Source organism: Oncorhynchus mykiss, chromosome 16, assembly GCF_057628025.1.
Source record: "Oncorhynchus mykiss isolate SJ-2025 chromosome 16, ASM5762802v1, whole genome shotgun sequence".
Classification (NCBI taxonomy): Eukaryota; Metazoa; Chordata; class Actinopteri; order Salmoniformes; family Salmonidae; genus Oncorhynchus; species Oncorhynchus mykiss.
In genome coordinates this window covers 78,615,342-78,629,248 of record NC_143037.1, presented here as the reverse complement: position 1 = coordinate 78,629,248, position 13,907 = coordinate 78,615,342, and the positions used below count along the sequence as shown (strand labels likewise).

The 13,907-nt window shown below is 46.1% G+C and overlaps 1 protein-coding gene and 1 long non-coding RNA gene across 13 annotated transcripts in view; one reads left to right on the top strand and one right to left on the bottom strand.

Annotated features, from left to right (window-relative positions):
- Positions 1 to 13,907, top strand: part of LOC149977354 (uncharacterized) — a 460,718-nt gene that overhangs the window by 70,988 nt on the left and 375,823 nt on the right. The gene's annotated exons all lie outside the window — the stretch shown is intronic.
- Positions 1 to 13,907, bottom strand: part of LOC110492703 (host cell factor 1) — a 60,780-nt gene that overhangs the window by 38,565 nt on the left and 8,308 nt on the right. For 8 of the 12 annotated variants that reach the window (XM_090204028.1, XM_090204026.1, XM_090204030.1 and 5 more), the window contains exons 6-15: positions 13,409 to 13,493; positions 12,997 to 13,103; positions 10,031 to 10,210; positions 7,777 to 8,073; positions 7,383 to 7,534; positions 6,649 to 6,825; positions 5,635 to 5,859; positions 5,269 to 5,328; positions 4,266 to 4,376; positions 1,486 to 1,693 (exon numbers count right to left, since the gene is read on the bottom strand). In XM_090204028.1, the coding sequence (XP_090060154.1) occupies positions 1,486 to 1,693; positions 4,266 to 4,376; positions 5,269 to 5,328; positions 5,635 to 5,859; positions 6,649 to 6,825; positions 7,383 to 7,534; positions 7,777 to 8,073; positions 10,031 to 10,210; positions 12,997 to 13,103; positions 13,409 to 13,493 (1,602 nt within the window). The remainder of the gene's footprint in view (positions 1 to 1,485; positions 1,694 to 4,265; positions 4,377 to 5,268; positions 5,329 to 5,634; positions 5,860 to 6,648; positions 6,826 to 7,382; positions 7,535 to 7,776; positions 8,074 to 10,030; positions 10,211 to 12,996; positions 13,104 to 13,408; positions 13,494 to 13,907) is intronic. The other 4 variants (XM_090204033.1, XM_090204035.1, XM_090204034.1 and 1 more) reach the window with 1 other exon arrangement.

Below are 13,907 nucleotides of genomic sequence, written 5' to 3'. Positions count from 1 at the left end.
TTTTTTTTCTTGTGTATTTGTGCTGTATTTTACTAGTTTTATATTGGATAAGATTTTTGTCATTGTATATGCAGGGCTCCCTGTGAAAGAGAACCTGGTCTCAATGGTGACTCCCTGCTTAAATAACATATATATAGTAGTAGTAGTAATTTGAAAGATACACATCTGCTAACTAACATCACAGCATTGTTGCATTAGGTAGGTTTATTCGTAATGAAATAATCCCTTTGATGATGGAGACATGTTGATGGCAGTTTTTTCAGTTAGGGATTTTCTCTGAATGTTATTGACTCAATTTAATTTAAACTTTATATATATTTTTTCACATCACTGGTTAGAGGAAAACCTGCAGAACAGACATTTTGAAATGTTGCATTTTGATACGGGGGGGGGTCACCGGAATAGAAAGAGAAGCACACTGTTCACTCCTATCGATTATCACGTTGAAATCAAGTGCGTGAAAAGGAGGAGATGAGGCACGTCCTGTTAGAACAGCTAAACAATAAAACACACGGAATCTGTGGATCTGTGGATCGTGTGAATCAGTGAATCAGTGAATCGTGTGAATCGTGTGAATCGTGTGAATCGTGTGAATCAGTGAATCCCTGGTTAGAAGACCATTTGTAGAAGACTGCTTGGTTAGAAGACCATTTGTAGAAGACTGCTTGGTTAGAAGACCATTTGTAGAAGACTGCTTGGTTAGAAGACCATTTGTAGAAGACTGCTTGGTTAGAAGACCATTTGTAGAAGACTGCTTGGTTAGAAGACCATTTGTAGAAGACTGCTTGGTTAGAAGACCATTTGTAGAAGACTGCTTGGTTAGAAGACCATTTGTAGAAGACTGCTTGGTTAGAAGACCATTTGTAGAAGACTGCTTGGTTAGAAGACCATTTGTAGAAGACTGCTTGGTTAGAAGACTATTTGTAGAAGACTGCTTGGTTAGAAGACCATTTGTAGAAGACTGCTTGGTTAGAAGACCATTTGTAGAAGACTGCTTGGTTAGAAGACTATTTGTAGAAGACTGCTTGGTTAGAAGACTATTTGTAGAAGACTGCTTGGTTAGAAGACTATTTGTAGAAGACTGCTTGGTTAGAAGACTATTTGTAGAAGACTGCTTGGTTAGAAGACTATTTGTAGAAGACTGCTTGCTATAAGGTTAATTTTGAAGTTTTGCATTTTGATTCAAGTCAAGACAAGTCAAGACAAATATCTATATTCTGGAACGTTGAATGTTGATGTCGGGAGACTGCCATCACAGAAATGTTCCTGTTAGTTAACTTAAACCAATCACGACGTGGCATAGCATAGCAGCAGTGACAACGGTTGGCTGCTATTTAAGTGATAGTTTGACTGTCAAATCCATGTACTGGTGAGCGGCAAGAGACTTTTCCCAGAGAAATATTCACCAGCGCCTGACAAAAATTTAAAAAAAGGCTCCAGACCTGCAATTGACTGATTGAAACGATCGATAGGAAGCAGACGAACCTGCTTGTCCGATGGAGGACATGGGTATGGTCTTGATAATGTGGGTGCCCGGCTTAGAGGTGGAGGTAGGCATGCTGCTGTAGGACAAGATGGTGGGCTTGCCCCCTACGGTGGCCCCGGCCTTGGAAGTGGTGATGATGGTGGTGGGCGTGCCGTCGGCTGACGTCACCAACTTCAGGATAGTACCCGCCGGAAGAGGACCCTTCGTCTGGCGGGACAGGAAGAGGAGAGAGAGACAGAGAGACACAGAGAGAGACAGAGAGAGAGAGACAGAGACAGAGAGAGACACAGAGAGACAGACAGAGAGAGAGAGACAGACAGACAGAGAGAGAAAGAGAGTGACAGAGAGACAGAGAGAGAGAGAGTGACAGAGAGAGATAGAGAGAGAGAGACAGAGAGAGAGAGAGAGAGAGACACACAGAGATAGAGACACAGAGGGGTCAGAAGTGAAGACGAGAGGTGGAAGCTAACATATATCATGCTACACCTTTGTGAAATAGAGCCCCACCTTGAGTTGGTGTAATATCCGTCGAGATGGATTACACCACCTGTTGGTTTATGCATGAAAACAACCAGCACCATTTCAGCTTGGTAGACAGTTGGAGACTCTTCTCTATACGTCAGAACATATTCCATATCTGTTTCCAAGGGATCTCACAGGAACTAGGGATGAGAATCGGCTGACGATGTGAATTCACCAATAAGTTGATCGTTGTGTACTGTCCTGTATCACACAACTACAGGCACCGATGTCTGGTATTACACAACTACAGGTACCACTGTCCTGTATTACACAACTACAGGCACCACTGTCCTGTATTACACAACTACAGGCACCACTGTCCCGTGTTACACAACTACAGGTACCACTGTCCTGTATTACACAACTACAGGCACCACTGTCCTGTATTACACAACTACAGGCACCACTGTCCTGTATCACACAACTACAGGTACCACTGTCCTGTGTTACACAACTACAGGTACCACTGTCCTGTATTACACAACTACAGGTACCACTGTCCTGTATTACACAACTAGAGGTACCACTGTCCTGTATTACACAACTACAGGCACCACTGTCACACAACTACAGGTACCACTGTCCTGTGTTACACAACTACAGGCACCACTGTCCTGTATTACACAACTACAGGCACCACTGTCCTGTATCACACAACTACAGGCACCACTGTCCTGTGTTACACAACTACAGGCACCACTGTCCTGTGTTACACAACTACAGGCACCACTGTCCTGTGTTACACAACTACAGGCACCACAGTCCTGTATCACACAACTACAGGAACCACTGTCCGGTATCACACAACTACAGGCACCACTGTCCTGTATTACACAACTACAGGCACCACTGTCCTGTATTACACAACTACAGGCACCACTGTCCTGTATTACACAACTACAGGCACCACTGTCACACAACTACAGGTACCACTGTCCTGTGTTACACAACTACAGGCACCACTGTCCTGTATTACACAACTACAGGCACCACTGTCCTGTATCACACAACTACAGGCACCACTGTCCTGTATCACACAACTACAGGCACCACTGTCCTGTGTTACACAACTACAGGCACCACTGTCCTGTGTTACACAACTACAGGCACCACTGTCCTGTGTTACACAACTACAGGCACCACTGTCCTGTATTACACAACTACAGGCACCACTGTCCTGTATTACACAACTACAGGCACCACTGTCCTGTATTACACAACTACAGGCACCACTGTCCTGTATCACACAACTACAGGCACCACTGTCCTGTATCACACAACTACAGGCACCACTGTCCTGTATCACACAACTACAGGCACCACTGTCCTGTATCACACAACTACAGGCACCACTGTCCTGTATCACACAACTACAGGCACCACTGTCCTGTATCACACAACTACAGGCACCACTGTCCTGTATTACACAACTACAGGCACCACTGTCCTGTATTACACAACTACAGGCACCACTGTCCTGTATTACACAACTACAGGCACCACTGTCCTGTATTACACAACTACAGGCACCACTGTCCTGTATTACACAACTACAGGCACCACTGTCCTGTATTACACAACTACAGGCACCACTGTCCTGTATTACACAACTACAGGTACCACTGTCCTGTATTACACAACTACAGGCACCACTGTCCTGTATTACACAACTACAGGTACCACTGTCCTGTATTACACAGCTACAGGCACCACTGTCCTGTATTACACAGCTACAGGCACCACTGTCCGGTATTACACAACTACAGGTACCACTGTCCTGTATTACACAACTACAGGCACCACTGTCCTGTATTACACAACTACAGGCACCACTGTCCGGTATTACACAACTACAGGTACCACTGTCCTGTATTACACAACTACAGGCACCACTGTTCTGTATTACATAACTACAGGCACCACTGTCCTGTATTACACAACTACAGGTACCACTGACCAGTATTACATAACTCAATGTATTACTGACCTGTATTACATAACTACAGGCACCACTGTCCGGTATTACACAACTACAGGCACCACTGTCCGGTATTACACAACTACAGGCACCACTGTCCTGTATCACACAACTACAGGCACCACTGTCCGGTATTACACAACTACAGGTACCACTGACCAGTATTACATAACTCAATGTATTACTGACCTGTATTACATAACTACAGGCACCACTGTCCGGTATTACACAACTACAGGCACCACTGACCAGTATTACATAACTCAATGTATTACTGACCTGTAGGATGTGCTGGAGGCTGGAGCCAGCCTGTCCCGTCACCGCTCCTGTCTGACCAGGCTTGGTCTGGACCACGGACATCACCTTCCCCAGGTTGGACAGGTTAGACAGCTAGAGGACAGGAAGTAGGAGAGACCGTCAGATCACAGAGGAAAGACTGGTCTAACACCACATGACTTTAACTATCAACATAGGTCTATTTCTATTTAGTGTAATGCAGCATGACACTATGACGCTTCCACGTGACTTATTCAGATAGGACTGTTCTACTGTATTTAATATGTGACCCCCCCACATGGAGGGAATGGACTGTTCTACTGTACATGTTTAATATGTGACCCCCCCATGGAGGGAATGGACTGTTCTACTGTATTTAATATGTGACCCCCACATGGAGGGAATGGACTGTTCTACTGTATTTAATATGTGACCCCCACATGGAGGGAATGGACTGTTCTACTGTACATGTTTAATATGTGACTCAACCCCCATGGAGGGAATGGACTGTTCTACTGTATTTAATATGTGAGCCCCCCATGGAGGGAATGGACTGTTCTACTGTATTTAATATGTGACCCCCCCCATGGAGGGAATGGACTGTTCTACTGTATTTAATATGTGACCCCCCCCATGGGGGGAATGGACTGTTCTACTGTATTTAATACGTGACCCCCACATAAAGGGAATGGACTGTTCTACTGTATTTAATATGTGACCCCCACATAAAGGAAATGGACTGTTCTACTGTATTTAATACGTGACCCCCACATGGAGGGAATGGACTGTTCTACTGTATTTAATACGTGACCCCCACATGGAGGGAATGGACTGTTCTACTGTATTTAATACGTGACCCCCACATGGAGGGAATGGACTGTTCTACTGTATTTAATATGTGACCCCCCCCCATGGGGATAATGGACTGTTCCACTGTACATGTTTAATATGTGAGGGGGATAATGGACTGTTCATGTAAAAGACAACAGAAGACATCCTAACTAACCCAATGCTGCACGTCCTTCCCAGACATCACTTTGTTTTGACCCTGGTTGGCCGCGGTCAGCTTAGAACAGGGGCACAAAACAGACGCAGTGAGTCCCTGCTACACCCAGGGGTCAATAAGCTGGTCAGCTGACTGGCTTAAAACGTTGTTTTGTTTTAAATACATTTTTATGATGATGCTTGAAAAATGGGCACGGATTATTTCAATAAGAGTCGAAACAAACAATTACAGAAACCGAACCAGAAAATCTTAAGTGTCTACTGAATTATAAAAAATTATTATGTTATTCATATTTATCAGAGTTCACTGGCTAACTTAGTGATCCTGCTAAGGCCACTAAACAGCCTCTGTCAGGTGTGATCTTACCAGCGTGCCACCTCCCCCCAGAGTGAGGGGACTCTTAACCAGAGTGATGGTCTTGGTGACTCCTCCCACTACCGTGGTAACCACCTGGTGTTGCTGGGCAACCGTCACCGTGCCAGACTTGTGCACGGTGATGATTGGCCGATTGGGCGTTCCGGGTGTGGCGACACCTGACGTGCCCACCTGAGCCGCAGCAGTCTTCAGCATGCGAGTAGCTGGGTTACTAATCTGAGAGAAGGAACGAGACATGGAGGGGGTGAGTCAGGTTTCAAATATCTACTGTTCTTTTTGTTTTTTAATGTAAGTAGTGCCTTTAAAGCCCATATGGGCTGGACACCCGTTTCAAATAATGAATATATATTATGCTCACAGCACAGTTCGTATATGCAGTGTGTTCGAAAAGTATTCAGACCCCTAAACTTTATCACGTTACAACCTTATTCTAAAATGGATAAAATATATTTTTTCTCCTCATCAATCTACACATAATACCCCACCCACAATGACATCACAATACCCCACAATAACCCATAATGACATCACAATAATTTTAGTGGCCTTTTATTGTCCCCAGCACAAGGTGCACCTGTGTAATGATCATGCTGTTCAATCAGCTTCTTAATATGCCACACCTCTCAGGTGGATGGATTATTTTAGCAAAGGAGAAATACTCACCGACAGGGATATAAACAAATTTGTGCACAAAATTTGAGAGAAATAAGCTTTTTTGTTCATAATGGAACATTCCTGGGATCTTTTCTTTCAGCTCATGAAACATGGGACCAACACTTTACATGTTGTGTTAATAATTCCCTTCAGAATACATTCCTACAGGACTTAGAATAAAATGGTTGCTTCATTCCAAGTGGTACGGTAGGTAGTGATATTGATCAAATATCCACGTCCCTACTACAAAATGAATCGCTCTAGTGAGCCAGCCAGCTGACTTTATAATTGAGAGCTGAGGTTTACATGGAGAGTGTGTGTGTTACTATTAGTCCAAGCAGGATCTCTTACCATAACAGGCGAAGCTACTTTGACAGTCTGTGCGCCAGGGCTCATGGCTACTGTCTTGACTATGGTGGCACCGGCTGGCAACTGCATGGTGGCCGTGGAGGGCGGGATCTTCTGGGTGGCCGCAGCGGCCGCAGCCAACGCAGCCATGCCACTCATCTGAGGGCTGCTGCCCATTGGCTGAGAAGGAGGAAGCAGATAGGAATAGGCCCTCAGACAACATACAGTGACGACACCCAAATAACCTTTTTTTTTTTTAATAAAAAATGTATACAAAAAAGAGCCAATTTTGTGCCAATTCTTCAGTCTTAATCCATTATTTGACAGGTTAAATGTCAGATGGAACCAGAAGGAACCCTGTCAGATGGAACCAGAAGGAACCCTGTCAGAAGGAACCCTGTCAGATGGAACCAGAAGGAACCCTGTCAGATGGAACCAGAAGGAACCCTGTCAGATGGAACCAGAAGGAACCCTGTCAGAAGGAACCCTGTCAGATGGAACCAGAAGGAACCCTGTCAGATGGAACCAGAAGGAACCCTGTCAGATGGAACCAGAAGGAACCCTGTCAGATGGAACCAGAAGGAACCCTGTCAGATGGAACCAGAAGGAACCCTGTCAGATGGAACCAGAAGGAACCCTGTCAGATGGAACCAGAAGGAACCCTGTCAGATGGAATCCTACACAGTGCACTACATTTGACCAGAACTCAGACCATAAATGTATTTATTTATTCATACGGTTCCCTGTGCGACCTGGGCCGGCACCACCATTCGGACCCCAGCAGGAAGTGATGTAACCATGACAGGGGATTTCCCGCCCTGGTTGGCCTGTCTCACCGTGACGATGGAGGCGCCTGTGGTGGATTGGGGAGCAGACACCTTAAGAATAGCTGAAGAGAAGAAACAATAAAACCCTGTTTAGAAGGTTGCTGATCTGGAAAGAAACCATTTGATTTTGTGTAAAAAAATTAAAAAAAAAATTAAAAAAAAACAGATCGTTTAGACAGCATGTCTTTTCCTTCACCATAGCCTTTACAATCTACTTATTTTTGAAAAGTTACAGAGAAATGAAACTACAGCATTTAAAATATTACAGTAACAGCCTAAAAACTGTCGTGTAAGTAGCGGTTACCTGGTCCGCGAGCAGGAACTGGACTCCCAGGCATGGAGGGGACCAGGGTGATGCCCTGGAGAGGGTGGCCCTGGGCGGACACTGCCGAGGCTGAGACGGGGCTTTTGGGGGAGGAATTGACCGGCAGTGGCGTCGCGGGGCTGACGCCGGGCGTGGTAGCGGCCGGGGCGGGGGGGATATCGTACTTCTGCAGCTGTAACAGGTAGGTGTCTGCAGTTGGTACCGCCCCCCAGCTCACCTCCAGGCTACTGGTGTTGGCTCTCACCAGCTGCACCCGTGACGGGGGGCGGGGCTTCTCTGTGGGGAGACGAATAAAAACAGAGCAGCAGTTAGGATTTAAATAACAACCTGATTAAATCATTTACATTTTGTAATTTAAAAAATAAATGTACAATTAACACACACACACAAGCATTTGTGAATAACCAGCATCATGCTGACTGATGAAGTGACAGGTGAATAACCAGCATCATGCCGACTGATGAAGTGACAGGTGAACAACCAGCATCATGCTGACTGATGAATAACCAGCATCATGCTGACTGATGAAGTGACAGGTGAACAACCAGCATCATGCTGACTGATGAATAACCAGCATCATGCTGACTGATGAAGTGAATAACCAGCATCATGATGGCTGATGAAGTGACGGGGTGAATAACCAGCATCATGCTGGCTGATGAATAACCAGCTTCATAGTGACTGACAAATAACCAGCATCATGCTGACTGATGAAGGTTACAGGTGAATAACTAGCATCATGCTGACTGATGAAGTGACGGGGTGAATAACCAGCATCATACTGACTGATGAAGTGAATAACCAGCATCATACTGTCTGATGAAGTGAATAACCAGCCTCATACTGACTGATGAAGTGACAGGTGGATAACCAGCATCATACTGACTGATGAAGTGACAGGTGGATAACCAGCATCATACTGACTGATGAATAACCAGCATCATGCTGACTGATGAAGTGAATAACCAGCATCATGATGGCTGATGAAGTGACGGGGTGAATAACCAGCATCATGCTGGCTGATGAATAACCAGCTTCATAGTGACTGACAAATAACCAGCATCATGCTGACTGATGAAGGTTACAGGTGAATAACTAGCATCATGCTGACTGATGAAGTGACGGGGTGAATAACCAGCATCATACTGACTGATGAAGTGAATAACCAGCATCATACTGTCTGATGAAGTGAATAACCAGCCTCATACTGACTGATGAAGTGACAGGTGGATAACCAGCATCATACTGACTGATGAAGTGACAGGTGGATAACCAGCATCATACTGACTGATGAATAACCAGCATCATACTGACTGATGAATAACCAGCATCATACTGACTGATGAAGTGACAGGTGAATAACCAGCATCATACTGACTGATGAATAACCAGCATCATACTGACTGATGAAGTGATGGGTGAATAACCAGCATCATACTGACTGATGAAGGTTACAGATGAATAACCAGCATCATACTGACTGATGAATAACCAGCATCATACTGCCTGATGAAGGTTACAGGTGAATAACCAGCATCATACTGCCTGATGAAGGTTACAGGTGAATAACCAGCATCATACTGCCTGATGAAGGTTAGAGATGAATAACCAGCATCATACTGACTGATGAAGGTTACAGGTGAATAACCAGCATCATACTGACTGATGAATAACCAGCATCATGCTGACTGATGAAGTGACAGGTGAATAACCAGCATCATACTGACTGATGAAGTGACGGGGTGAATAACCATAATCATACTGACAGGGGAATAACCAGCATCATGCTGACAGGGGATTAACCAGCATCATGCTGACAGATGAAGTGACAGGTGAATAACCAGCATCATGCTGATAGGGGAATAACCAGCATCATACTGACAGATGAAGTGAATAACCAGCATCATGCTGACAGGGGAATAACCAGCATCATGCTGACTGATGAAGTGACAGGTGAATAACCAGCATCATACTGACTGATGAAGTGAACAACCAGCATCATGCTGACTGATGAAGTGACAGGTGAATAACCAGCATCATGCTGACTGATGAAGTGAATAACCAGCATTATACTGACAGGTGAATAACCAGCATCATACTGCCTGATGAAGTGACAGGTGAATAACCAGCATCATACTGCCTGATGAATAACCAGCATCATACTGCCTGATGAAGTGACAGGTGAATAACCAGCATCATACCGACTGATGAAGTGACAGGTGGAAGCACTCACCTGTCTCCAGGTACCAGAGGTCCTTACAGCACACCTGGTTGTTCCAGGCCTTGCGGTATCCGTCCCGTCCGCTCCAGACGTACAGACGTGAGTTGATGGCTACGGAGCAGTGACCAGCTCGGGCCCTGGGGATATTATCCTCTAGAGAGTCCAGTAGAACTGACTCCCACACCATCGAGTCTGGTAAAATATGATGTTATCGTCAATGGAAACAGTAGAAGACAAGAGGAGCAGCATTTTACATGGATCAGTTGAGAGGTACATTGTTACCGAGGTACGTTTGTCAGTCAGAATTTAGTTTTGTTTTTAGGGGATTTCTTTTGTGCTTCACTGCTGACTGTGTTTGTACTCAACGTTTTATAAAAACTGGGCATCAAATGTGGTAATTTTTAGGCCATTTTATCTAAGAGAGTGGTGTGTTGGGTCAGCCTGAGATACCTAGGTTGAGACCGGCAGGTGCGTCGGTCAGCCTGACATCCAGTGGGGAGAACAAGTATTTGATACACTGCCGATTTTGCAGGTTTTCCTATTTACAAAGCATGTAGAGGTCTGTCATTTTTATCATAGGTACACTTCAACTGTGAGAGACGGAATCTAAAACAAAAATCCAGAAAATCACATTGTATGATTTTTAAGTAATTAATTTGCTCTCAGTCGAAGTGTACCTATGATAAAAATGACAGACCTCTACATGCTTTGTAAGTAGGAAAACCTGCAAAATCGGCAGTGTATCAAATACTTGTTCTCCCCACTGTACCTAGGTTGAGACAGGCCAGTGTGTCGGTCAGTTTGACATACCTAGGTTGAGACAGGCCAGTGTGTCGGTCAGCCTGACATACCTAGGTTGAGACAGGCCAGTGTGTTGGTCAGTCTGACATACCTAGGTTGAGACAGGCCAGTGTGTTGGTCAGTCTGACATACCTAGGTTGAGACAGGCCAGTGTGTGGGTCAGCCTGACATACCTAGGTTGAGACAGGCCAGTGTGTCGGTCAGCCTGACATACCTAGGTTGAGACAGGCCAGTGTGTCGGTCAGTTTGACATACCTAGGTTGAGACAGGCCAGTGTGTCGGTCAGCCTGACATACCTAGGTTGAGACAGGCCAGTGTGTGGGGTCAGCCTGACATACCTAGGTTGAGACAGGCCAGTGTGTCGGTCAGCCTGACATACCTAGGTTGAGACAGGCCAGTGTGTCGGTCAGTTTGACATACCTAGGTTGAGACAGGCCAGTGTGTCGGTCAGCCTGACATACCTAGGTTGAGACAGGCCAGTGTGTGGGGTCAGCCTGACATACCTAGGTTGAGACAGGCCAGTGTGTCGGTCAGCCTGACATACCTAGGTTGAGACAGGCCAGTGTGTCGGTCAGTTTGACATACCTAGGTTGAGACAGGCCAGTGTGTCGGTCAGCCTGACATACCTAGGTTGAGACAGGCCAGTCTGACATACCTAGGTTGAGACAGGCCAGTGTGTGGGGTCAGCCTGACATACCTAGGTTGAGACAGGCCAGTGTGTCGGTCAGCCTGACATACCTAGGTTGAGACAGGCCAGTGTGTCGGTCAGCCTGACATACCTAGGTTGAGACAGGCCAGTGTGTCGGTCAGCCTGACATACCTAGGTTGAGACAGGCCAGTGTGTCGGTCAGCCTGACATACCTAGGTTGAGACAGGCCAGTGTGTCGGTCAGTTTGACATACCTAGGTTGAGACAGGCCAGTGTGTTGGTCAGTCTGACATACCTAGGTTGAGACAGGCCAGAGTGTGGGGTCAGCCTGACATACCTAGGTTGAGACAGGCCAGAGTGTGGGGTCAGCCTGACATACCTAGGTTGAGACAGGCCAGTGTGTCGGTCAGCCTGACATACCTAGGTTGAGACAGGCCAGAGTGTGGGGTCAGCCTGACATACCTAGGTTGAGACAGGCCAGTGTGTGGGTCAGCCTGACATACCTAGGTTGAGACAGGCCAGTGAGTGGGTCAGCCTGACATACCTAGGTTGAGACAGGCCAGTGTGTTGGTCAGTCTGACATACCTAGGTTGAGACAGGCCAGTGTGTTGGTCAGCCTGACATACCTAGGTTGAGACAGGCCAGTGTGTTGGTCAGCCTGACATACCTAGGTTGAGACAGGCCAGTGTGTTGGTCAGTCTGACATACCTAGGTTGAGACAGGCCAGTGTGTTGGTCAGTCTGACATACCTAGGTTGAGACAGGCCAGTGTGTTGGTCAGCCTGACATACCTAGGTTGAGACAGGCCAGTGTGTGGGTCAGTCTGACATACCTAGGTTGAGACAGGCCAGTGTGTCGGTCAGCCTGACATACCTAGGTTGAGACAGGCCAGTGTGTGGGTCAGCCTGACATACCTAGGTTGAGACAGGCCAGTGTGTCGGTCAGCCTGACATACCTAGGTTGAGACAGGCCAGTGTGTTGGTCAGTCTGACATACCTAGGTTGAGACAGGCCAGTGTGTCGGTCAGCCTGACATACCTAGGTTGAGACAGGCCAGTGTGTGGGTCAGTCTGACATACCTAGGTTGAGACAGGCCAGTGTGTTGGTCAGCCTGACATACCTAGGTTGAGACAGGCCAGTGTGTCGGTCAGCCTGACATACCTAGGTTGAGACAGGCCAGTGTGTGGGTCAGTCTGACATACCTAGGTTGAGACAGGCCAGTGTGTGGGTCAGTCTGACATACCTAGGTTGAGACAGGCCAGTGTGTCGGTCAGCCTGACATACCTAGGTTGAGACAGGCCAGTGTGTGGGTCAGTCTGACATACCTAGGTTGAGACAGGCCAGTGTGTTGGTCAGCCTGACATACCTAGGTTGAGACAGGCCAGTGTGTTGGTCAGTCTGACATACCTAGGTTGAGACAGGCCAGTGTGTCGGTCAGCCTGACATACCTAGGTTGAGACAGGCCAGTGTGTGGGGTCAGCCTGACATACCTAGGTTGAGACAGGCCAGTGTGTTGGTCAGTCTGACATACCTAGGTTGAGACAGGCCAGTGTGTTGGTGCACTTCCACTCCTTCTCGTGTGTCGCTACTTTGACGTCATCCATCACCAGGGGAACCCAGCCTCCGAACACGTACATCCTGTTACAGAACAGACAGGTGAGGAGGGAGACAGGTGAGGAGGGAGAGAGAGAGAGAGAGAGAAAGAGAGAGACAGAGGGGAGAGTGAGACAGAGGGGAGAGTGAGACAGAGGGGAGAGTGAGACAGAGAGACAGAGAGACAGGGAGAGTGAGAGAAAGGTGAGACAGGTGAGTTTGTGAAGAATAAAGATGGCCATGAGTATGATCCTGTGACTCAGTTGGTAGGAGCCAGCAATGCCAACTCGGTGGGTTCAATTCCCACAGGGATCACACACGCACATTTTAAAACATGACATTGAACTCACTTGTTGGTGATAGTTGTGGCAGAGTGGAGACTGCGAGGGAGAGGAGCTGTTCCGTTGATCGAGGGCTTATTCCATGTGAGGGTGTCTGCAGAGGAAAGCAAATAACTCATCCAGCCACTGTACTAAAAAAACAACAAATGTCTCCATTTTAAATAATTTCAGCCCAGGAAGTAGGCTTAATCTGGGCCCAGAAAACCTGCTAGAAAGATCCACTATACCACTTCATAGTGTATTATCTGGGATTGTCTGCGGTCGTAGCTTTTCTCTTGTCCTGTGGTTCAGCGTAACCGTACTAGTTTTAACATGGGATTTTAGTGCTTTTGATCCCGCTGTGTAAAGTGACTTTGGGTGTCTTAAAAAGCATTATAATACTAATTATAATATCAATACTAATTATAATACGAATAATTATATTATTAATAATAATGATAATAGTAATTATAATAATAGTAATTATAATAATAGTAATTATAACAATACTAATTATAACAATTAACAT